General features: G+C 42.7%; 2 protein-coding genes across 2 annotated transcripts; one reads left to right on the forward strand and one right to left on the reverse strand.

The window, feature by feature from the left end:
• Positions 1–7,405: 7,405 nt before the first annotated feature.
• LOC136422072 (zinc finger protein 578-like) lies at positions 7,406–8,802 on the forward strand. The gene is made up of 3 exons (XM_066409747.1): positions 7,406–7,417; positions 7,583–8,039; positions 8,519–8,802. Exons 1-3 carry the CDS (start codon positions 7,406–7,408, stop codon positions 8,800–8,802), a joined length of 753 nt encoding a protein of 250 aa, XP_066265844.1.
• Positions 8,803–9,870: 1,068 nt separating this feature from the next.
• LOC136448989 (sodium-dependent lysophosphatidylcholine symporter 1-A-like) lies at positions 9,871–25,365 on the reverse strand. Its single transcript, XM_066448745.1, has 14 exons — positions 25,273–25,365; positions 24,384–24,562; positions 22,004–22,125; positions 21,077–21,206; positions 20,480–20,558; positions 19,866–20,011; positions 14,859–14,949; positions 14,487–14,605; positions 14,136–14,219; positions 12,925–13,008; positions 12,584–12,717; positions 11,260–11,397; positions 10,705–10,878; positions 9,871–10,284 (listed from the first exon to the last, which is right to left on the reverse strand). The coding sequence occupies exons 2-14, from the start codon at positions 24,513–24,515 to the stop codon at positions 10,209–10,211; spliced, it is 1,509 nt and encodes a 502-aa protein (XP_066304842.1). The 5' UTR covers positions 24,516–24,562; positions 25,273–25,365; the 3' UTR covers positions 9,871–10,208.
• Positions 25,366–26,401: the final 1,036 nt, after the last annotated feature.

Here is a 26,401-nt window from a genome sequence, read left to right on the forward strand (position 1 = left end):
TCATGTCTTCTAATTTAACAGAGTAATTTAAATCTACTACTTGGCAGAATACTTACTGCATATTAAATCAACATCATATGATCATGTAAAATAAATATCAGAGTTCTGTAAGTGTTCCATATTGGGTCATAAAGGCACAGAATAAATTTACTACTTGCAGAAAATCTCCCTGTATTCGAATACAATGTTATATGGCTATGTGAAATAACTATCAGAGTTCTGTAAATGTTCGATGTTGGGGTTATGAAAGTTCAAAGTCTTTGAGGTAAGATGGTTGTTGAGTAAGCCGGCCTGACCGCCGCGGTGATGAGGGGGGGTCTGACAGAGTTCGTTCTGGTACGGCAGGAGGGGTGGCTGGAAACTCTGATGGTGCCGGGAAGTTCTGCTGCAGGTTCTGCTCTGGTACTGCGGGTGGAGTGACAGGAATGTCTGTTGGTGCCGGGATGTTCTGGTGATGGTTTTGTTCTGGTACTGCAGGTGGAGTGGCAGGAATGTCTGGAGGTACCACAAAGTTCTCATGTTCATCGCTGACTGCGTCATCTTCATCGGAAGCAGTCTCACTGTATGTTGGATGGCGGTGTTGGGGTGAGACCTGGCTGGGGACTAAGTAACATTCTGCAGGACGAACTTTGTAGGTCCGAAGTCTCAGTTGGCGGCCGATGAATTTGGAAATGTGCACAAAGTCTCTATTCACAGCGGTAACTATGTATCTGTCGGCATGGAGGTAGACCAAGTCACCAACAGTGATAAGGGGGCGGGCCTGACCTGTCTCGTGGATGCTTTCGATTTGGAACTAGGTGTGTGATTGTCCAATCGACGTTGGTTCTGTTTGGCTAGGAGAGATTTGTCATATAATGGGATTTGTTCTCCATTGAACTGATCTCTTTGGAAAAGGTATTCACGAGACGATAGGCCATTTGAACGAACTTTAGCATTAACACGTGCTGTTATCACAGCAAGTTGAGCAGGGGATACTGGTTGGCCAAGGGGGTCTACTTTGCAGAGTTCTTCTCTCATCTCCTCAATCGCCCGTTCTGCAACTGGGTTTTTGTTGATGTTTTTGAACTCCCCTATTTCGATTTGAAGGTGGTTTTCGGCTAGCCAGGTATCCTGGGTCAGGGCCTGGAATCCTGGTGCTGGGTCGCAGCGGATGACTGCAGGAGGACCGTCCAGAGGGCAGAGGGGTGCACATAAGGTAATGAGTCCATCACGGAGAGCGGTTGAAGTTTCGTCAGGGACGATCTGGGTGGACGTATAAGAGGTACTGCACTCTCTGACGACAAGGATATTCTGCCGCGCTCGTTTCATGACATCTGCTGCGAAGGTAGCTAGGATGGTCTGGGGAGAAGGCTGAGTCGTGAAGGTAGGAGGAACAGGGATGTGGCATTTGAGAGCAGCACATTGATCGCAAGCTGCTGTGACCTTCTGGATAACAGTATCCATGCCCAGGGCATAGAAGTATCGAGACATAACCGCCTTGAGCTGGTGTTGAGAAGGATGTCCTAGCTTGAGATGTATAGCTGTGGTAAGGCCGTGCACTACGTTACGGGGGACTATAATCCTGTCTCTTGTCATACCAAACATGTCTCTATTGGGAACAACCAACAGGCCGTCAGTGGTAATGGTGGCCTTTGCCAGGTAAGATTTGATGTCCCGGATGTGCGTTTCTTTTTTGGATGGACGTGTGCCTTGCTGAAGGTGGGCGAAGACACGACGTAGGGAGGGGCAAGAGCTCTGGATAGTACTCCAGGCACTGCGGCTGGTGTAGATTGGGTTGTTGAGGTCTGTGTCAGGGCTGACAGTAGCTGTCACAGTGTTAACTACCGGTTCTTCGCTCAGAGCATGTACAAAGGAACATATTTGGCAATGGCTGTCAGCACAATCCAAGGGGTGTCTGCTTGCAAAATCAGTGGAAAGATTGTATTTACCACTGATGTGTTTGACGGTGATGGGAAACTGGCTGACTGCTGCCAAGAAGGTAGAAACTCTTGGGCTATACGAGAATTCACCACGTCGTAGCTTCTCAACTGCCTCGACGCATGGTTTGGAATCAGTAAGGATGAATGCAGGCATAGTGGTTTGAATGAGGTAAGGCTTGAAATGTTTCAGGGCGGAGGTTATTGCAAGGGCTTCCAGTTCACAGGGTAACCACTGACGTTGGTACTTTTTGAGTTTGCAACTGAAGAATCCAGCTACCCTAGTGTTGTTGTCTCTGCGAATAAACAGCGTAGCCCCTATCCCTGTGGGTCTCACTGCTGCGTCGGTGACAAGCCAAAGTTCATCATCTGGTCTGGGAAGGACAACAGCTTGATGTGACTTAAGGCCCTGCTGAGCCTTGCGGAACACTGACAGCTGGCCATCTGTTCACTGGATCATGTCGCTGGAGGAACGACCTGCTACCATATCATCCAATGGACCTAGCAAGACTGACGTGCCTGGGATGACACGGGACAGGGCTTTGTAGGATCCAATGAACGATCTCAGGGCAGTCACAGATGGAGGTGGATGGGGTTGTAGACAAAGTACACAAGGTGTGGTGTGAGGCTGATATTTTGCCCTGGTCCCAGTGCCAACCAAGTATTGTTGTTTTGGCTGGGCAGATGATGGTCTTGGATGGAGACAGTCGCAGGTCACAGTTCTGTAATGCTGTCAGGACAGCACTCAAGTTGGTAAGCAGCTCTTCATAGGTGTTTCCACCGCAGTACAGGTCATCTGCTATCTTTGCAACCATTCCATGCATCAATAAATCCCCCAAAGTGCGTGACATGAGTTCCTCCAACGCTGTTTCACTACCAGGCATGCCCATGGCACTGCGACAGTAAACTCTGATTCCTTTGAATGGAGTGACAATACCGCAATACTTGCGTGAGGATGGGTGTAAGGGAATCTGGTGATAAGCGGAGGTCAAGTCAGATACTATAAGGTACTTCCAGCATGCAATTTGGCGCATGACCTGATTGACATTTGGGAGTAACGACGGCTGGGGCTTACAGTATTTGGCGACATCAGTGAATGCAGTGACCAATCGGTGACCACCTTTTGGTTTATTGACCAAGAATGAGGGGTTGAGGTATTCTACCACTGTGTCAGCAGACTCCGGCGTAGAAATCACCCCATGTGTCTCAAGCTCATCCAGCTTCTGCTGTAGTTCTACCAAGCGGTTTCTTCCATAGAGTGGGAGACGTCCTTTTCGCTGTGGGGGTTGTGCGGGACCCATGTTAACGACTGCATAGATGGGGCCGACTGCTCCATTGTAGCCTGGAAAGTCTGTATTGAAAACGTTGTCAAAGTCTTGAAGCATGGACGACATACGGTATCGTTGTGTGGAATTCAGGATATTGTCCGGGTCTAACTGGACTGAGTCAGAAAAGGGCTGGGGCTCTGGGATGTGAGCAGGCAGTGTGTCTTGTGTGGGTAACTCATTGTCTGGTAGAATGTCTTCAACCGGGACTACTGGGGTTGCATTAAACAGGTGCATGTTCTTGGTCACGTTAACTGGTGCACAGGAAACGTTGGGTACCCTAATGTAGCCAGCTATGTTCCGGTAAGTTCCCTGCCGGAATGCCTTCAAGTGTTCACAAGACAGAGAGTCCTGTCGTGGTTCCAGAGCAACATCTGGGTAAGTGTCTAGCCCATCTGGTAGTTGGAGCTCCAAGTAGTCATTAGGCCATAGCGTAGTCGTTTTATCTTGCATGCGGAGCAAATTGTTGGTGATGCGGTGTATACGTGGCCGGGGTGGTTTTGATGATGAAGAATAGTCGGTGGCAGAGCCGTCAGCAAGATGTATCTGGCGTGTCTTGAGGTTGATGGTGAAACCGTTAGCTTCAAGGAAGGGACTCCCTGCTATGATGGGAGAGGCTAAGTCTGAGACCACAAGAGCATCAAACCGAAGTGGGGCTTTTCTTCTGTAGAACGTGGTTCTGCACTCACCCAGGACACCGGCCATTCGCCCCCCATCTGCTTGACTTGGAGTTTGCGAGGTGTTGGGATGTATGCGTAGACCCAGACGCTTTGCCTCATCTGCCCTGATCATGCTTGACTCCGCTCCAGAGTCTAGTAGAATGTTGACTGGCTGCCCATTGTGGAAGACTTCAAAATGTGGAGAGGCACGAACAGTGACCCTTAACATGAGAGCGGGCTGGTCATCGACAAAGGTTGATGTTTCAGTACGAAGGACGCTAGCTATAGGTTCTTCATCATCAGAAGGATCAATATCACTGTAGTCTTCCACCTCAACAGCTCTTGTTCGTACCATGTATTTCTTGTCCTGCTCAGGTAAGTATGGGCAAACACTGAGGAAATGATCATACACTGACCTGCCTGCTTGCTTGCAAAGTGGGCATGCCCTGTTGTGACTCTGTGGTTTGGGGCGTCGGCTACGTCCTTGTGGAGCTCTTGGGGATTGTTTACGGGTCTGTTCAAGACGGAGCGATCTTACATTCTCATCGTCCTGTAGCTCTGCTAACAAGGTGTCTACAGACAGGGATATTTCTGGTTTGATCGATGATAGGGTCTTATTCCTCAGCTCAGCACCATATCGCTGTTTGACTTTGGCAGGAAGTCCTGGGTGCAGCATTTGGAGCCACAGTAACGCAACCATGTTCTCTAGCGAAGGACTAACCTCCTCGTCAGAGGTTACTAGCTCCCCATGGTGGGTTATGCCGCCCGCCGTTGTTAACAGGTTGTCCTCGACTGCCGCGGTAAGGCGCTGATACAAGTCCTCCGGGCGCTCATTTGCCTCTAAACAGATCTTGGCAATATCCAGAAAATACCCCCCGGTCGATTGGAATCCGAAATGGAGCCGTATTGCTTGCCAGATATCGGTAAAGGAAGTACTTGCCTTGACTATTCGGTTTCGGCTGATAACCGGACAGAAGTTAGCGACCTGGCCTAGCATCAGCTCCAAACTTGCCGCCTTCTGCGCCGCCGTTCTCCGTTGCGCCTCTGGTACGGCTTCTCCATCGTTGGTGTATCCCCGGTGCTCGACTCCCGCTGTACGTTTCTGCCATGTGACGCCGTCAGCCAAGAATGGAGTGAAGCTTGGGTCCAGAGATAGTACGTAGATTTGGTTGGCCCGCCAATTTTCGAACGAGTTGATTGTTTCCTTTTTCGTTAAGCACCACTGCTTTGGTGCCCGGTTCGCTGTTGCCATCCCGGCTGTTTAAGGGCGTTTTCCAACTTCTTAGGGTAGACAGCGTTGAGACGAAATCCTGCCGATGCCACCACGTCAATTTGGACCGCTAAGGACAACTCTGGGAGCCAGCATTCGGAGTGCGAACCGAGCACATTTTAATGGTAACCAAAATCAAGGAAGACAATATGGCGGACAAGATGGCCGCCACGCAACACGAGGCAGGTGACCTATAGCGTCAGGGGTCATGACCTAGGTCAACCTATAATAACAATATCTATATATTGGCGTAGAACGACCGTCTTCTGCCGACTTTCCGCCATGTCACTTGTAAACATGGCCCTGAAGTAGGGGCTGGCCGCGGACAGAACAAGCCGATGGCAGGAAAACCGGCGGCCCTCGACTTCAAGGACGACATCCTGCAGTACCCCAGCCTTCTGTAAATCAGCCGCCACGCCACGTACTGAATAGAACGCTTTTCGAATCAAATTCATTTTCCAATGTATCCTTCCGCGGTCCATAGAATCGCCGACTCAAATTTCCCGCGCCGCTTTCGCGCTGCCAATGAAATTTCATCCGACTTTGACAGCTGAAATGATTTCATGACGACATCCGGCCTCTTGGACACCATGGCGGTAAGTGACGGACGTGTTTACTGTGTGCTCTCCATTCAATCCATTTTTTTGCGGTTTTACAAGGATTTTAACTAGTTTGATGAACAAATTTGGTACACAGTGAAATTAGCAAAATGGCAGCACAGTAAAGGGTTAAGATTTCGGCGATTTTCAGATTGGGGGCATCTGCATTTCGCCCTCGATTCTGTAATCAATTGATAGTGCGTCAGGACTGTTTAACCTTCGTCTATATCCCATGTGAAAATCCTGTTGGTTTGAAATCTGGGTATGTTTAAAATTTCATGTCTACTCAGGTCCCTTTTTTGAGCGATTTTCGTAGTTCGTAGTGTTCGTAGTGCGAGTTCTATGATGTTTTTACTGCTCAGAACCGTGTGGCAGATGTGAATTATCGCTGGTATTTCTTGTAAACATGACAGCTATCGAGGATCTAACCTTTATGATTCGCTGTAAAATGTCGACATAACGTGACAAATATTCTGATTCTGAGTTTTACTGTGTGCTGGGAGAAATTTTGATTGAAAACAGCCGAGAATTTAGCTGTGAAAGATAACGTTATAATATCGTTCAATGTGTTAACATGGCCTGGTCGGGACCATATTTTCCCGCCAATACAGTCACATGTCTGACGTTGTCAGGTAAAGAAAAACAAACTTGCATAACAACATAGGTTCATGGTTGGTAGTATGATCAGGTTTGCAACATGAACGCAGGTGGCTTACACATGTAGCAAATTTTTTCCAAAAAATATTTTCGCCCATACTTTAAATTGCAAAAAACAGCAATAAAATGAGGAAATACATGCTATACTGTATACATTGCAAAAAAAAATATTTGAGAGTGAGACAACATCAATAAGGTAACATTATGTGTCCTTAATCTAGAAAAAATGATGCATTGATGTATCTCATTTTTTGTTTCAGATCATCCTGGGGTTCAGTGACTCAATTGGTAAATATCTGTCTAATCATGCTACCTTCTCTCCTGACATTTTATTTTCCCTTAATGCGCACCCTGGAGCTTCAGTATATGATTTGACTTCTGATATTTCACGTCATCCTTTTGTTGAGCCGGATGTGGTGTTCGTGCATGTGGGGACCAACAATCTCCCCATGTACCGTCCACTCTGCCGGACTCTTGATGATTTCAGTTCTCTTATTTCTGTTACCAAGTCCCGCTTCCCGTCAGCCTCTGTTGTCAGACCCCAGGGAAGGTAGAGGGGGGTAGTGCAGGGAAGGGTTCTTCCCCAGCAAGGGGTATGCCTGTCCCTAAGCCTAGGAGGGTCCCAGGGAAGGTAGAGGGGGTTAGTGCAGGGAAGGGTCCTGTCCCTAAGCCTAGACAGACCCCAGGGAAGGTAGAGGGGGTTAGTGCAGGGAAGGGTCCTTTCAGAACCAGGGGGGTTCTAATGAGTAAAAGGGAGTGGAAGAGGACGAGTGGTAGAAGGATGTGTCAGTTTAAAGTAGCTCAAGATAAAGGTGAAGTTGTGGAAGGGATTGATTGTCAGAAGGGATTGATTGTCATAAGGAAAATGTACATTATGTAATATGTCCTACAGGGTGGAGTAGTTGTAAGCTTAGGAAGGGCAGGGAGAGTACAGCTGTATCAGGAGGGTTTAGCAGGGGACAGACTAGGTGTAAGGTCAATGGTAAAACAGGTAAGAGGAGGGACAAGTACCCAGTAGCTACTAAGCTAGAGGTGAGGATGTTATATAGTGGGCCCATTTCATCCTTCAGGGTGGGTAGAACAGGTTAAACAGGTAGGTACCTGTAAGAGTAGTGAGGAGAGGGTAGGAGATGAGTGTGATGTTGTGACCTGTAAGAGTAGTGAGGAGAGGGTAGGAGATGAGTGTGATGCTGTGACCTGTAAGAGTAGTGAGAAGAGGGTAGAAGATGAGTGTGGTGTTGTGACCTGTAAGAGTAGTGAGGAGAGGGTAGGAGATAAGTGTGATGTACCAGGTAAGAGTGGTGAGGAAAGGGTAGAAGATAAGTGTGATGTAACAGGTAAGAGTAGTGAGGAGAGGGTAGGAGATGAGTGTGGTGTTGTGACCTGTAAGAGTAGTGAGGAGAGGGTAGGAGATAAGTGTGATATACCAGGTAAGAGTGGTGAGGAAAGGGTAGAAGATAAGTGTGATGTAACAGGTAAGAGTAGTGAGGAGAGGGTAGGAGATGAGTGTAATGTTGTACCAGGTAAGAGTAGTGAGGAGAGGGTAGGAGATGAGTGTAATGTACCAGGTAAGAGTAGTGAGGACAGGGAAGAAGATAAGTGTGATGTAACAGGTAAGAGTAGTGACGAGGAGAGAAGAGATAAGTGTGATGTTGAAGAGAGTTTAGTCTATGCAAAAACATCAGTTGTCTCAGGGCTCTTTCCATTCTTTATCAATTTCCAAGGCAAGTTATTTACTGTACAGGCAAGTAGCAAATGTTTTCAGGTATGTAGACTGCAAAAGATGGTAAGTGAGGTGTGTGGACTCTGTATTTCATGTAAAAACCTTAGTTTAGATGGTTGTTTTCTCGGTGATGAAAATAAGATTGTAGAAGTACATGGTAAGACGGTATTTACATTTTTTACTCTTGTAGAACCAGCACGTAGAATGGAGTGGGTACCGGTTGGGGTGGGCTGTATGTCTATCGGTTCAGGATAGGTATGGGAATAAAGTGCGAGGTGGGGTTGGTGAGGGTATGGTAGTATACCAAGAAGAGTGAGGCAGACCTCTGCAACGGAGGCTATCTGTCTAGGCATATGAGAACCCACACAGGAGAAAAACCCTACAAGTGTGACCAGTGTAACTATTCTGCTACACAGAAATCCGCCTTGGACCGACATCTAGCCAAGCACACTGGTGAAAAACCAAACATGTGTGGAGAGTGCGGGTACAGGACAGCTGAAAAGCGTAACCTATCCAGATATATGAGAATCCATACTGGTGAAAAACCTTTCAAGTGTGACAAGTGTGACTATGCTGCTGCACTGAAAATCAATTTGGACCGACATTTAGCCAAACACACTGGTGAAAAAACCTTCAAGTGTAGGAAGTATTAGGCACAGGACAGCTGAGAATGGTAACCTGTCCAGACACGAAAACCCATGCTGGTGAAAAACCCTACAAGTGTGACCAGTGTGACTTTTCTGCTGCAAATTAATCATTAAGCCGCCTTGGATAGCCGTTAAGCCAAACACATTGATGAAAAACCCTACATGTGCGGGAGGTGTGGGTACCCCCGGGTACAGGACAGCTCAAACGTCTCACTAGCTTATCCGAACATATGAAAACCCATACATGTGACAAGTCCTAGAAGTCTTGCCCCTGTGATTTCTCTGCTGCACAGACATCCACATTGGAGAGACATTTAGCCAAACACTCTGGTGAGAAACCCTACGTGTTTGAGGAGTGCGGGTACAGGACAGCTGACAGGCATATGAGAACCCATACTGGAAAAAAAAAACCTACAAGTGTGACCAGTGTGATTATTCTGCTGCACAGAAAGTCCAGTTGGACTGGCATCTAGCAAAACAGTCGTGAAAAAACCCTTCATGTGTGGAGGGAGCGGGTACAGGACAACACGAAAGTCTGCCCTATCCCTACATATGAGAACCCATGCTCTTGAAAACACCCTACAAGTACGAGGTTTAGTGTGACCAATTTGACAATTTTACTGCACAGAGATACGCAATGGAGAGACACTCGTCTAGGCTACTATTTTTGTTCATCAGGAAATATTTCAGTGTTAGATTGTAACAAACGCTTATGTTGTTGTGTGGTGCGTTGTTACATTCCGATATTGATCCTACTCTACTGATGGTAGGTGCTGTGCGCTGTGTACAAGAGAATCACACACACACACACACACACGCACGCCCGCCCGCACGCACGCACATACACATGCACACATATGCACACGCACACACACATACACACACAAACACGCATACATACACACGCACACAAACATACACACGCGCGCGCGCACACGCACATACTCACACACACACACACACGCGCGCGCACGTGCACACATACATACACACACAGACGCACACTCACACGCACACATACATACACACACACGCGCACGTACACGCCAACACAAAAAGGTCAAAGTCGTAGTGTCCCATTTAAGTCTATATTTGTTGAAAGATTAAACCCATGTTTAATGTTCTTGACTTTCCACATTCAAGTAGCAATCAAAGTATGAAGAACATTGTATTTGAATGACTCAGTTGTCGTTTCAAATAATTTGAAACAATTCTCAAATGACGATACAACATTTGACACGTCTTGTACCATTCTTCCATATGATATTAATACAGTACAACAATAATCTGAACATTAAAGATGTTATCAATCAAGATTTAAAGAGAACATCAATTTTTGATATTGCACATGAGGCTGACCAAAAAGAGCCGTAAGAGCCGTATGACAAAATGCAAAGTGATGAGATGAGCCTTCAGACAATTTCTTGGACTGAGGCATCATCTGTGCTAGTCAGGACATCTCTTTCTTCCTCATCAGCTGCTGCCCGCCTGTGGTGAAGAGAAAGGATACACACTGATTATGCAATAAGGTCTCCATTTGCATAACTTTTATCTAATGATGTCCCTTTATTTCTCAGTTACATATGTTGCATTTTTGAACTGTCTTGCCATTGCATGGAGTGGGTTTATAACTTTTCCCCATTAACTGATGCAAACTAGATTGAGATTTGCATGATTACACACACTCAGAAACTGATGCAAATTAGATTGTGATTTGCATGATTACACACACTCAGACACGCTCAAAACAACTATCTCCATGAAAAAATCTCCATTCCAACGGTGCAACATGGAAAAGGCAAATCATGCGGTTGGCCAATAAGTGCAAGCGACCATCCCTTTCTTGTTATACACTCCAGCCGTTTACGTATCGAAAATCTTTACATAAATTATCCTAGGTACACACACCTTGCATCCAGAGCCATCTTGGTTTTCGTGCGAGACTCCTCGGTGATCGGGTATAGCCAGATGAACAGCAAGGCTATGACGTAGACAGCAGGGGGCGTGCCCGCTGTTACGTACCGGAGTGCCTGTTTCACGGTGTTTGGCTGGACACAGTTGTGTGCGTTATAGTTGGCGGCCCTGGAGGTTTGCGTAATACAGTTTGCTTGTCATATATTATAAACAAATAAAGGTCTCTGTCTGTCTGTCTGTCTGTCTGTCTGTCTCTCTCTCTCTCTCTCTCTCTCTTTCTCTCTCTCTCTCTCTCTCTCTACCTTTATCTCTCATGTCTCTATCCCTCTCACTTGTTGTGTTGTTTGTCCAGTAATGATCTATCGACAGAACAACATTTCTCATCCCCATCAATTATCATTTTTGTCGTATCGTTTACGGGTAATTTTCGCATTTTTTGTTATTTTTAGATAAACTAGCTCTGGTCCGAACACACATTCAAATGATATCTTTCATACTGATGCGACTTATTTCTTAGTTACGCATAACTAGAAGTACTAAAGAACCTACTGTAGGATTCCGTTAGAGGCAGCAGCGCTAATGGCATCCATGGCGCCACGTGAAAACAACCAGAGGGAATACAGGACAGGCGCCATCTTCCTATAAGTCTTCAGCTCGAAATCATCGATGACATCAGTATGCATAACGCTATGATAGACCATATAGCAAAAATCAGTTTCATACATATCTTTTAAGTTCTTTCGTACTCTTTTCCTACTATAACGTATGACTTGCCTGCGGAGCTGGTTTACATGGCATATAGAACTAGCTAACTGACATGGTCAACATGGAGAACCTAAGCACTTGTACCGTCATGAAACTTAACCCTATCTAGACGGGGGGGGCTAAAAGTGCCCGCGCCAACTTTGACATCGTATAACTGCCAAACGACGTATGGTAGGACAACCAAACTTGGTGACTTTTCCTAAAATTTAGTTGGCAACAGTATTATGATAAAAGTATAAGTTTAGCATTTTTCGTGTTGCCATGGCAACGGGTTTCTGAAAAGGCATTTTATGCAAATTTCACTAATTTCGATAAAAACATAGTTGTTTCCATTGTTTTCTTGCTCAACCACACGAGTAGCCTACATGTATAACATCACGTGTGATTTAATGTAACTGCCATGATTAAATATTCATAAATTATGCTAATTTGATGACGTCATCGCTCAAAATCCAAGATGGCGGACAAAATCATTATTTTCGGTATAAACAGGCTTTTTCGCCTTTAATTTCGTCACAACCTGGATTTTTCTTAACCAGAAACATTCAGATTAATGTTTCTAGTCTATTTTGATTGTTATTTGGGATCATACATGGAAAAAATGTACTTTTAAAAAGTTCAAAATGGCCGATCCAAGATGGCGGATCCCAGGGGGTCGCTAACAACACATGACGTCATTCTCCGACGTCATTTTGACGTCAACTTAGTCACAACTGACGTCAAATGTCTTGGCATACCTTTAAATCAATAATACGCACCATTTTGTCTAATATTTTTAGAAATAATGAGAATTCCCTATTTAGCTAATAAAATCACATCGATGACGTCATAATTACGTCATATTACGTCACTAAAATTACAGGAATTATAAAACTTCACGTGATCATCACTCCCTGCAAATTTGGTAATGGTAGAGCTTACCGTTCGGAAGTTATGACGGGGGGGTCGAAAGAGCCCCCCCCCCCCCCCCGGTCCAAGAAGTCTAAAAAAAGCCCGGTCTAGATAGGGTTAATGTTATTGACATTTGATACAGAACGAGTCACTGAAAATTTACAATTGAATTGTACCCAAATGAGGCCCTGATTTGCGCAATTTATGTTGAACCTACCTTAGTGATATGTACATACATCCCTCTCCTGCCCCACCCAGGACAGACGACGCGTAGATGAACGGTCGAAGCGCGGTCCCGAACAGGCCCTCTGTAGCTATCAGGAGAGCAGCGTTGTGTGGCAGCAAACACAACTGTAAGTACCCCAAAACAAGGTGTAGAAAATATGGCAAATATGGTTCCTTGACCCCATACCTTTGCCAAATGATGTTCACCTTTATGAATGACGTATTATAAAGATTCCTAGTTGATTATGTAACTATGGTCCTCATTTGGCACTCCACTTTAGTAAAATCGAAAACATAACCTTCAGGCGAAGGAAATGACTAAGTGAGACTAACCAGAATTCCCAAGCATATTACTTTCTTCCGCCCGATCCGACGTAAGGCCAGATTCCACAGGAATATCGCTACTACTGCAGCGGCCTTGAGGACAAATACGGGAAGAAAATGAAAATCATGCACGTTTCATGGTGAGTAAATGTTCCTGAAATACTTGGTATGGCAATGTTTACCAAAACGCAGCAGTCGATATAGCCTCATTGTACGGCTTTATATTGAACCATACATCTGCTGCATTTTCAATATTTTGAGATAAACCTCACATAAACAGCTGTCATTTACTTATGGTCAGCCCAATACTGCAACGTGCCTGATAATCATATAGTGTTTGTTTGAATCATACTAGTATTCATGTATAATCTAGTCGCATTTGTTACAACGGCACAATGTCAGTCAATACAATTAGAGTCATGTATGGCAATTATGTCACCCCCGATCGGATATCATTGTACAATTTTGAGTCTTGAAGACCAAGTAAAAAGCAACCAAGTCATTTTGTCTCTAATTTTGTACGACAATACCATCTCACAGATCTAGCCACACAATGACGTTAATCAAACACCTAACATCTACTAACATAATTCCGCCAGGGTTCATAATTCCGCCACCGGTACTCTAAAAATATACGTCCAAACAGATCTCTAATCAAACATCCCCAGTAAAATACACTCCTGTATATCTAAGCTGTGCATACCTGGGGTGCTGCACCATAGATCTCTCAAAACAAAAGTGGCGGATTTATGTAACCCGGCGGATTAATAATAATAAGTTTATTGCAAATTCATGCCCGAAGGCTAAATGCAAATAAAATACATAAAAGAACAGTGTACAAAATAGGTATAAATGCTGCTTATCTAAATTATACAAACGTAATTGTCTAAAACTAGTGAAGGGTTTGACTTCTCTTTTGTAAGCAATGGAAGACGTAATGTCCCACCTTTTCTATAATTTGTGGGTTTTTGGTAGTTAACAGAAGAATAGTCTTTTCTTTGTCTGTAAGCTTATGGAAATTCGGATAGATTTTAGTGGTCTGAATAGACAACTCACTTCGTGCATTATCATGAAATGAACAGTTTGAAATAAAGTGTATTTCGTCTTCCACGGCATTCGTATTGCAATAATTACGAAGTCTTTCGTACATAGGTAATTTTAATGTTAATGAAGATTACACCCGAAGGACATTTGCTCCTTTCATCAGTTGTTGTACGTACCATATACACGAAAAGGACGTAGAACACCTGGTCAGACATGTCGAATGTGTACTGTAGCATCAAGGCAGTGTTTATCTGCTTCGTCTGCAGTGTATGTGGGACAATTCAACATGCATGGTCAAATGATAACTAAATCTATTACAAAGCACGCCACCTTCAACTTCTAACGTTATTGATCAGTGCATTCACCATTTATTGAATAAGTGGTATATGTAAATTGTGTTATTGACTGACATTTGGGACTCACTAATTTAAAAAAATAAAGGTTAACAACGTTACATTTGTCTGTTTCGAATTCAAGTTATTTACGATACGTATCTAACAACAATATAGCAACGTGAAATAACTTACATAAATGCCCAGCTCCAACAAGGCTTCTATCACAAACAGCACGAGAAAAGGACGATGGCGGGCCAGCTGTTTAATGTCATCAATGGGGAAACAGGACGACTGTTGTTGTCCCCTGATATCTGAAAAAAAATTTTAAAAGTAGCCCTTGCCATTTCCTATAGCAACATATTTTTTATCATACAATGATGGGACCTATATTGATTTATACGACGACGACATAATGAATGAGAAAGTATAATTAGTAGTATGTACTCGCCCTAAAGTAGAGTGATAAAGAGTTATCTTGTTGTTTTGTCTTGTTCCTCTTGTATTAGTAGAATTGTGATCTTTTACAGATCTTTACATATTCAATGTATCAAAATGTTTCCTTTCCTTTTCTCTCTGGAACACCGAAAACTGCCGCCAGTCCAAAAAGTACAAGGAGTCCAGATCCAACAGCTGCTGCAACCATGTAGGCTGTTTTCTGTAGACAACATGTGTATAAAAGCTTTTTTAAGTGCTGCATATTCAGATTAAGCCGTCACGATACATTTGCTACCACGTGCACTGGCCGTATGCTGTGATGTTCAAATCACATGGACTCACATTGGATAAGATTCTTGCGGCAATTCAACTACCTCATGGAAGGAGTTTCGGCAGGTGCTGCGTACCTAAACGTAACATCAGGTACAAGTACAGGTACAGAGGTTTCGGTACAGGTCCGGACCTGTACCTGAACAATTTGAAAAATTAACTTGTGTTTTACTGAACTTCTTCTATAATGACGGAAACATAATTAAACTGTTTACAACCTGTCAGTATCATGAGGTTAGGACATCAGTCACAAAATAAGCACATACTTGGTGTAAATCTACATCGGTACAGTACCGGTACTTCATGATCCGGCATTTTGGACCTGTACCTAATCAATTTTTACACTGTACCGGTACACAGCACTAGTTTCGGGTGACGGGGTTGTTTTAGGTTGTGTATGCCTGTTCGCACCTATAAGCCAAAGATCCTTTTGACAGATTTGTATGAATTTTAAAGTACTGCAGTATCACAGGACGACATCCCCTTCCTGAAAGTAGTGTGGTATAGTCCATAAAAGGCTGCAGCTGGTCTGCCCTGGCCCGGCGAGGAAAATAACCTCAATTTGAGACACCCTACTATAATTTTATTGGGACTCATTGTTAAAGCGTATAACAAGGCTTATAGTATGACATTGGGAAATCCACCAAAAGTAATACATTTTATGTATTTATTTAACCCTCAAACCACCGTATGGGGTCAAAACTGACCCCAGGCGTATATCAACATGTGCCATTTTGACATTTTGATTCGAAAACAAAATTCCTTCTACGAGTTTGTTTGTATATATGTCTTATAACTTCTCACAAGTTTTTACCGAGATTGGCTCATTGTTGATTAAGTTATCCTAGAAAGTTTACGCATGGTCCAGTGGGGTCAAAACTGACCCCAGCAAACTCTGCACCCATATTCCCTATTATTTGTTACTTTTCATCTAGTGACATGTATGATAAGGGTTATTATGATCATAGTTACAAAATATAATTTTATAGAAACGTGAAAAAAAAACAATTTTTTAAATGAACGTAAAGATTAATGACGTTGCGACGTAGAGTCAATTCCACGTCACCGAGAGGGTGTTTGTTGCCTTTTGTTGTAACATTTTCGAAACCTTTGCAACAACCTAACTGATATGAGTAAATGTTAAGAACAATTTCGAACCTTTGTTTGACTTTCGAAATATTTTCTACTGCGTTCCAGCATGTTAGAAACATTTAAATCGGCGGGTACAATATTGATATAAGTTTCGAAACTATCACAACATAGATTCATCTTTTGTTCGTACAGTTTCGAACATTGGTTAAATGAGCCATACGAAAGCAATCTACACGTACCTGCTAAGCAGCTGATAGCACCTAATGATAGACCAATAAAGACGCCCCACCGCGAGAAGCCTGGCAGGCGATCGTAGGTGTTTTGTTTACTTTCGCGGTATCAAAACTTTCCACGTGAAGAACGCGGTTGGGTACTCCCAAAATCCTACTACGCCGGACAGAAAAGTTTCCATTAAATTTGTTAGAAATCTTGAATAGATCTAACGTTAGTTTTCTATTGTTAAAAATCCGTTTCAAGGAACACACCACGCTATCGGCACGGTACGGGGGTGTCGCCAGCCGAACAAATCCCCCGCCGCTCACGTTAACCCGCACCCGTTGTTTACTTTTTGAACTGAGGTGAGCTGAGAAACACAACGCTCGTTCAAACCTTACTACCGTTGACTGTCATGCCCTTCGAAGCGGTAAACTACAGAAGATTTCTGTGTGTCCTTCAACAACTACAGATAATCGAAGACTCGTCACTGCATAGCTAGCACAACAAAACAACGAGCGCGCTCAGCTTCTGTACATATCGCCTCGGCAAAGTTTGGCGACAAGCTGGAAGTTTGCTTACAAGGAGGAAAGACCGAACATAAACATTTTACGTGTTTATCGGGAAAACACCATGTTCCGTTAAACTGGGTGGTTAAACTGCAGTTTAGGAAATACTATAACAGAAATAAAGTTAAATCAATGATTTTGTGAATGTTGATTTCAGCATTAGTTATTCCAGATATTTTCAAACTCCAAATTCTTCAACACAGCACGGGAGATCGTTTCTCCTCAGACTGGCGCGCCACTCCTGTCAAAATTGATTGATGATCTCTCTCTGCCGCCGACTTCATACATGATCAAAGGCGGTCGGAGGGCGGTGCGCGGGGAATCTGAATATATAATGTAGCGAACTTGTTGCACAAGGAATTCTCACGCTGAGGGGTACATGAAATAATGCTTACAAAACAGACCTCTATGAATCGGGCCACATTCAGCAATGGTAGACGGATTCGGGGCATGCCGCGCAAAACACACGGTCTCACTGGGGACAGGCGTTTTGGTCCCGCACGTTGTCGCCGCTACGCGATCGAAAGCACGCCGCGCGCTGTCTGTCTCGGACCAACACGCGTCTCCCGTGATGTGTAGCGTCCACCAGGCTTTCCTGCGTACGGGCGTATGGATCGTAGAATTCGGCAAAAAAGGAATGATTAGGCCAGTAGAGTCAGTCCCCGGTCAGGTCAATGATTCGCCCGTTTGCGCTTGTAACGTTAACGTTTATATCGTTAATATAAATGAATTTACCCTCTGGTGGCCAAACTTAACTGACAAACATTCTCCCTATTATTATCATGAGCTTGCGTAGTTAGTCTGGTACTAGCAAGGAAGTTTAAACCTCCTTGGTACTAGTGAAGTATTATGTGCCGGGAATGTTTATCTATCGCACGCCTTGGAAGGAAGTTCAACCATGATAAATGGTCGGCCGTTGCGAAAATTTAGAATCCCATGCCGTTGATTTTCGTGATTGAATCTGTAAGAAAATATATTTTCATGTCGTTCATGTTTTGGGGACGGACGCCGGGACGGGGTGAATTTTTTCTATCATAACATTTTCGTCCCGTCAGTAATGCAAATCGAATCGTGTTACACACGAGGCAAAACACTAAAAACGTGGGTCTAGTGGAGACTGTGGAGTGTTTTGGAGCGGGAAAATGCCGGATATTAGCGGTGCCGAGCAGTGTACATCGTCGCGCGCGGGTGACGCTCCGTCAAAACAAATCCGCTGGTGGTCTAGCGCGGCCACCGAAAATAGGCAGAAACACACAGGAGGACTTAGCACCTTCGTTTATGGGGGCAATTGTGAAAATCTTTTGTTACAAACTGTTCGAACATTGAAACATTTCGATAGATGGTTTGAAACTGTTTTAAATAAAGAGACTTTTGTGCAGTTACGTTCGAAATGTTTCCAACATATGTTAAATAAGTTCAAACATGTTATAAGTATCAATTCTAATTGTTTGAACAGTTTAGAACTATTGTGACTTAGACATTCTTTTAATCAAAATAGTTCAAACATATTACAAATATTATATAAAAACCCTCTCGGTGACTTGGAATTGACTCTATTATGACGTCATTTATGTGATTTTATTGACGAAAACCAACAAATTGGGTATTTCCATATAATTCAAAGGTACACGATAAAACTTAAATAGAAATTATGTATGATAAACCATAATATATCCAAAGACTTTATATTCGATGGCAACAGGAACGACGTCAAAATGACGTCATGAAAATCATATTCATATCAAGTTACACTAGCGAAATCCGCCATCTTGGTTCTGCCATCTTGAATTATTTTAAATGAATTTTTTCATCATATAACCTAATAACACAATAAAAATGGACCAAAACGTTTATATTAAGATTGTTTCTGTTTGAATAAACATGGTAATGATGAAATTTGAGGTTGAAATAGTTAAATTAATTATATCGTCCGCCATCTTAGATTTTGACCGATGACGTAATCAAATATGCATAAATTATGAATGTTAAATCATAAAAGTGATGGTGAATTAAATTGGTTGGTATTGATGAAAGAAAATAAGTGAAGTTTAAAAAGACAGCCCTAGAATTACATTGTAAAATCCAAAATTAGCGACTTTTTCCAAATATGGCTCTAAGAAACCGGTTGCCATAGCAACATGAAAACATTGATTAGATATTTCATTAAATTAAAATTGTTGCCAACGAAATTTTAGCAAAGGTGACTAAGTTTGGTTGTTCTAGCGTAAGACATTCAGATGCTATAAGACATCAAGTGTTGGCGCCGGCCCCAAAAGAGCCCGCTTGTCTGAATAGCGTTAGTTGCAAAAGACGATGTTCCCTATTTTTGCATAAATTATGATAATGAGCAGAAATTATTCCACACCTAATCATGTCAAGCTGTCCCTTATAGATAACTTAAACTATACATATATACAAACCACAAAAAATAGTCACCAATAAAGCTATATTTGTAGAAAACATTGTGGGGTCAGTTTTGACCCCATACGGTAAGATTAGTCGTAAAAAAGCTAGGGTGGTTTGAGGGTTAAAAAAATGTATTTTATTTCATTTGAATTTGATAAACTAGAAATATTTCACGGGTGCATGGGATCTTTAATTCCTCATGGCGCAATCTTAGGGCCCGATTTCGATCCTAAGGGTCGACTCCTGAGCTCGGACATGTTGTAAGAAATTGCATTCGTCATTTTGGATGGTGACGTAAAGCCGGCGGCCCCGTGTAAGAGGGAGCTTTAGGCATAAGCGTCAAGCCTCTGCACGTAAAAGAACCCAATACACTTATCGAGAAGTGTAGGGGTGACCCGGTGTGCTTGGCCCGAAACGCGAAGCCGCATTGCACTACTACTACTAGCTACTTGAATAAGCATCATGCTTCACCCCAGTTGAGGATGCCTGGTTTACCTTTACCTTGTTTGGGCGAAATGACACTTACCTCAGTATCCCTTGATGGACCGTGGTCTGTACTGTTGTTGGTCCCGTTGCTACACGGGTTGTACCCCAGGTCGGCATGGAACAGTGCGAACGTTCCTTGTTGGATCAGTGCCGAGAGTATGACACCAACAATCTGAAAGGCCGACACTGCGACACAAAACAAAGCCAAATTATGTTGTCTTATGCTAGGGCCACATTTCCAATCCGGGGCCCGGCCGGGTAGTCGTTGGGAACAAAAAGTATGATATAAAAGACAACAAAAGCATAAAACGTACCAAAAATTTCCGCAAACAGCCCGGCCGGGCCCCGGTTAGGAAACGTGACCCCAGCATTACCCAGGACACTTTTAATATATTTTGAATGACATAAGAATAAAAAAAAAGGTGCTAGCTGGCATTTGTCCGTTTCTTAGCTTATAGTCACACTAACATTTGGCTGAGACATGAGGGTTTGCGTTAGAATTAACCTGGTTGCCATCCTCCTCAATATTTTCGCTTGCTAACCTCAAGTGGTTACTACGGAGAATGGCACCATCCTACGTTAAGATAAGATATGAGAAGAAAAAGTGTCGGAAAATATGGCTAAAGACACTTGTAATGGCAAGATAGTACGTACTGTAGGCGTTCAGTGTGTCTCTTTCTCTCGGTTCGTTGCTGGCATACATCACTAGTGTGTCCCTGGCATTGCCATATCCCTGGACAATGAAAAGAAAATTAAGACAAAGATCAGAGAAAGGATTTGAGCCAATCCTTTTAGCTATGCCATTCTAACAGCGCTGCTGTCACAGAAATATCACATTGATATCGATGTTCTTTTATTGTCCCTAATATTATTTTGTTTGAGAAAATACAGCACTTTGATACATACCACTGCTATGAAAATATGTTTTCCATGTGCATAATGATCAAGGTTACAAACGTACGTTCGCACATCTTGATATCTAGTAATTTTCTGTAGTTACTACAAAATAAATGTTTTTACCTAATTAAAATATCATTCTCTAAAATAAATCATATTCATTATTCTTTCATTTCTAACTATCAATATTCATGTTAACCACAGTTTTTTCTTGACTCATAAATGAGAAAACAATTGAAATTCAAAATGAAAAAAAAAGCCATGGCAGAAACCTTAATGCTTATCTAGTACAATAAGGCAGTTATGGGCTGTGTGAACACATGAAGTGGTTTGTTCACTTCACTTGGTTCATACCGTTAGGAGCACGTTGAATCCGCAGTAGAACACAAGATACCATATCAGCTTTCCAGTATAGCTTTCAACGCCGGGGGAAAACCACTGGGAGAAGTTGCAAGCCGCGCCCAGAATAGCGGTGAAAAAAAGCCTGGGGATGAAACAAGACATTTATGTCCTCCGTAACTGTTAAAGCAATAATGTCTGCATATTTGATCAATTACATTGATAACTACAGATAATCAGAGCTAATTAGGAATCATAATCAGTTCTGAGCGTATGTAGTTATCAATTTACGCAAACCTGTATGTGTGGTGTCTTTGGAAGTAAAACGTAGTCTTATTTTGGATGTTGTTCAATCTTAATCAACATAGCAGAAATACGCATATACATTGTACATGTACAATGTACTTCTGAATTGGCCATTTCCATATTGCATGCATGGTTTATCGATAATTCACACCTACATGTATGTCTTTGTTGAAGATTCCTACAAAATATCGACCTTTATCTTTTCATAGCCTATGAAATTAATTTCACTACGATGTAGTGATCGGTAGCCTACCGCGGACCAAATATCTGGAACAGCCTACCACCAGACACACGTACGGCTCCGAATCTGACTTCCTTTAAGAGACTCTTGAAGTAACGGAAATGAACTAAACGATCGGACACGGACCATAAACCAGCTTTCGCCCTACTTTATGTTGTATGTTGTAGAAATTGTATATTGTCGTACCATGAATATGTAATGATATATGTTGATAGAGTTATTAGGACTCAAATGACTGTATCTCTGTTATATTGTATCTGATCCTTACCTCTTCCCTCATGATCTCAATGAAAAGCGGCCTGCGTGCCGATTTGAGCTTATCATGAATAAACAAACGTTCAAACAAAAATGTTGGACATAATCTTTCAGACGCGTACTGTTTAAAGTTCACCTACCATGGCTTCACTTTGCCCCATCTCGTGTTGGTTGTGTTTATCAGAAACCCCACGAAGAAGGCACTAGCAGATGAGATTACTTTGCTTGTGGTCGTCAATATAGAGTTTTGGGTTGGTGTGATCTTTGACGAAAATGAAAAAAAAATGTTTCGTAAGCAGTAAACAGAAACATCAAGGCCGGCCTAGCAGGCATTGCTAGAATGTCTACCCAAGCGTTGTCGTTGGAGCTTCCTCTATTCTATTCCTTATTTTGTACAGATAAAAACAATTATACATACAGACATAAAAGCAAAATACATAAGGATTGCGCTAGCGAAGGTGAAGACCAAATAGGTCCTTCCCTAAGTTTCTCAGTAAACAAAGGTTTACCGATAATACTTAAAAGGTGAAGAAACAAAATATCACTCTTTACCGTAACAACAAAACGGTTCCAAAACAATAACTTAGAATAACAAGAGTTCGGAGACCTCATATCTCCATGAAAAATATATTATGCAAATTAGGCCCTCACTGGCATACTTTATATTCAACAATGTTACCTTAACGTAACCTCCCAATGCCACAAATATGAAATTCCAGTTATCTACCAATATTGAATTACAGTAGTTTCTCATTAATTATGCAAATTATGTCTTCATTTGCATAACTTTTATCTATCAATGCCCCTCTACTTCTCAGTTACATTTTCAATAGTCTTACCGTCGAATGGAGTTGGTGGGTCAATAAAATTTCGTCATTAATGATATCATTTATTATATCAAGCATAACTTAGACTATCCACATATCAAAAACAAGTATACAGGTTTGGTTGTATATCCCTTTGTGGTTTGACCGCTAGCTGTCGGGCCCCGGGATAGGCCTTCTAGAAGGGGACTTTTTGCCCCATTTTGGGAACTAACAGGTTTTAGCTGCCAAAACATGCGTTAGTCCTATAATGGAAAACACTAAATACAGATTTTCCTCATTAGTTATGCAAACTTAGTCCCAATACATACACACACACGCACACACACACACACACACACACACACAGACAGGCACGCTCAAAACTATATCTCTATTTTTCATGCAGATAGAAATATTAACGAAAGTATTACGTATAAAAACATTTATCAACAAAATAAGCAAGAAAATTACAAAAATTCATTAGATGATAACTAAGCAAACAACAGCAATAAAGGAAACACACGTCTCTACGCCGAGCGTTATTACAAATCTATATTAAGCATAACGACAAACACCGTTTCACAACGGGTCAAAGGTCATCGCTGATCGAGGCTATCGGACTTTGTACTATAATTTTCGAGCCCAAAGATATCAGCCGACCCGTGTGACGACCATTCGTTTGTCAGTTTGAACCCTTATTTATTCATGAGAAGCTAAATCCTGCCTGCGGGCCGCTTTTCATGCTTTTCAGTCCTAATAAGGATACCCTACTGTTGGCCTCAAATACATGTGTGTATTAAGAGGTTTTAAAACATGCATCTGGTTGTGTGGGCGTGTATTTGTGTTTCCGGACTATTGTAGTCAGCATAACTCAAGAACCTCTGGATGGATTCTAAGTAATAGATAGATCCCGAGATCTGGGTAAATATGTGGATTTGGTACTGCTCCGCCCACCCGTTCCCGAGGGCGAAGCCCGAGGGATGCCAACAAACTCCTGAGGGTGGGCGGAGCAGTACCAAATCCACATAGTTACCCAGATCTTGGGATCTATCTATTTTAGAACCCGGCTGTCTTTCCGAACAAATAATATAAATATATATATTTAAAAGGACATGCATTTGTGGTGTCTTGAAGGTGTTTGAGGTGAAATACAAGAGGAAGTAAATTGAAATGTAAAACCTCCTTGACCAGACCATGACAAATTATCTGGCACCTCTGACCTAGTGGGACCAGTGTTGTGTGTTACTTGTAATTATAAGAAAACACATCTGCCTGGTGGCCTTCCAAGGGATAGGGGTGAACTAAGTAACGAATAATTTGACTAAGTTGGAGACGCCCACAATTTTATCCAATCCGGTTGATGGAACGTTGCCTACTGGGGGGCGTCTCCAACTTAGTCAATTTATTCGTTACTTAGTACACCCCTACCCCTTGGGAGGCCACACTATGTGAATTTAGTCACAAGAAATGCACGCTCCTGATTGGCTGAGGGAAGACGACCGGGTTCTAATGATATTTGGTATATCGGTATGTGTTAGGAAGGCGAGAGTCAAGGTCAATTTTGGACCTCCTGGGATATGGCCTTGCTACTGCAGCAGAATTTCTGTTTTTTTTTTCCTATCTTTTGACCTAGACATGCTTTGGTCTTGAGATAAGAGGTTTCCGAACTCTTGTCTTATTGCTGTACTATGTGATGTCATTCCTTATCCCTTACCTGTACTACTTCCAGAATAAATACAGAGAAGAAAAGGCCGACGGTATTCCCTGATAAACTTGCTGGAATACCTGCCAAACCATAGCACAGGTAGTTCCAAAATCTCAGAGATTTTGGATAATCCGCAGGCATGGTTGACAACTCCCTTTTTGGGACGGATGAAGATTCGGGCCCCAAAGCTGGGGAAAGAGAAAGGTTGAGAGAGTTGCAGTAAAATGTTATTACAACAACACAATAATTTCGTGCACAATACTGCTCGTCTTCATAGAAACGTTCACACTGTCAGAACCATGGTTCAACCAATAATGTGCATATTGCAAAATAGTCAACGCCAGCATGGACACATTTGACGATTCAAGTCAACGATACATTTGATCAAATCAAAACATCAATATGTAGACAATATGGCTGCCGTAACAAAATGGGCTGTGACCTCCGACCTCTAGAGGTAGTGACCTCTTGCATCATGGTAAACAAACAACATAAGTAATGTGGTGGCGCAAGGCCAAACAAAGCAAGCGCACTTTGTCTCCAACTGACCCGTATCCGTAGAAGGTCACTATGCTATTCAAGTCTTGATATACTACATGTTCAGACTGTAGACTGTTGGACACATGTCAAAGCTTTTACTACACTCTTGTTAAATCGTCTGTAGTTAATAGATAACATCACTCTACACGCTCCTAAACAGCTCGCTAACTACACCAAGCTAAATGCACTGGCATTCACTGGTGTGACCCTTGGTACTAACGTAATGGTACAATGAGACCTGTCGACACCAGTAACGTTGCTTGGCTATTTCATCATCACATCACCTGCGTTCAATACACATAAGATTATAATACAAAGGTATTGGTGTTATTCAAACCTTAACAACTGCAAGCCCTACCTGTTGACGGCAGATTTTCAACCCGAGTGCCTGAAGGTACGTGCAAAGTCCGAACCAGTTAGACGGGTTCTTTCGTCACGGGGCAATGGTTGAGATATTAATTATAAAATGGCCTCGAATCCTGGCAAATACGCACAGGGATTTTTCTGTATTTTTAGTGGATACAGACGTATCCAACAACGAATCCGTAACAGATCCGACTAAGGAGCACCGTGATCTGGAACCGAAGATCCGAAGGAATCCGAAAATAAGGATTTTCGACGGATACGGAGCCGTACACTGTATGTACGTACGGAAATGCCACAGATCCTGACGGATACGTAGAGGGATTTTTCTGTACTTTTTTTAAAAAGAAAATAGCGGATACAGGTGGATACAGGCAGATCCAACAACTAGTCCGTAACAGATCCGACTAAGGAGCACCGTGATCCGGAACCGAAGATCCGAATGAATCCTTATATAAGAGATTTCGACAGATACGCACACACAGACACACACCACATCAATGTTATATATCATATATGATTTGATTGGAATAATATCATAAATGTATAGTTTTGAGGAGCACGCAGTCTTAGTCAAGTCTTAGACTGATATGTACAATAAGATGGCAATGCGGCAAGAACCCAATGATTATAGAGAGTCCAGAGGGGATGAAACACCCTTAGTGAAATACTTAAGCATAGACACGTGATTTGCCTTGAATTGAACCCTACGCCGACAAACCAGTGGGAACGGTATATACAAAAACATAAAAATGTTTTGCAACAGCTAACATTAAACACTGAATAATGCAGCAGAAAATTACAATTGCACAAGTCGAGGGTGCAGGGTCTGCGCATCATGGTGACGTCGTAGGTTTGTTGGTCACGTGGTCCCAGGTTTTCCTCAGACGCAGACGAGATTTTAATTCGGGCATTTCCGGGAGGACTGATACACACGCTCGTTGCTACCGAGCATTAGATCATTGGTGCATATTTGTGTAGTATTCCAGAACGAAGGCTACAAGTATACGTTGCTCAGTCTTTAACTTTATTTCGTCCATAGTATTGCGCTCTTCAGTGAAGGTAAGTACAAAAATGTTTGTGGTACAAAAAATAAATCCTTCATTACAGTTGGATTATGACAA

This window comes from Branchiostoma lanceolatum, chromosome 1 (assembly GCF_035083965.1).
Source record: "Branchiostoma lanceolatum isolate klBraLanc5 chromosome 1, klBraLanc5.hap2, whole genome shotgun sequence".
Lineage (NCBI taxonomy): Eukaryota > Metazoa > Chordata > Leptocardii > Amphioxiformes > Branchiostomatidae > Branchiostoma > Branchiostoma lanceolatum.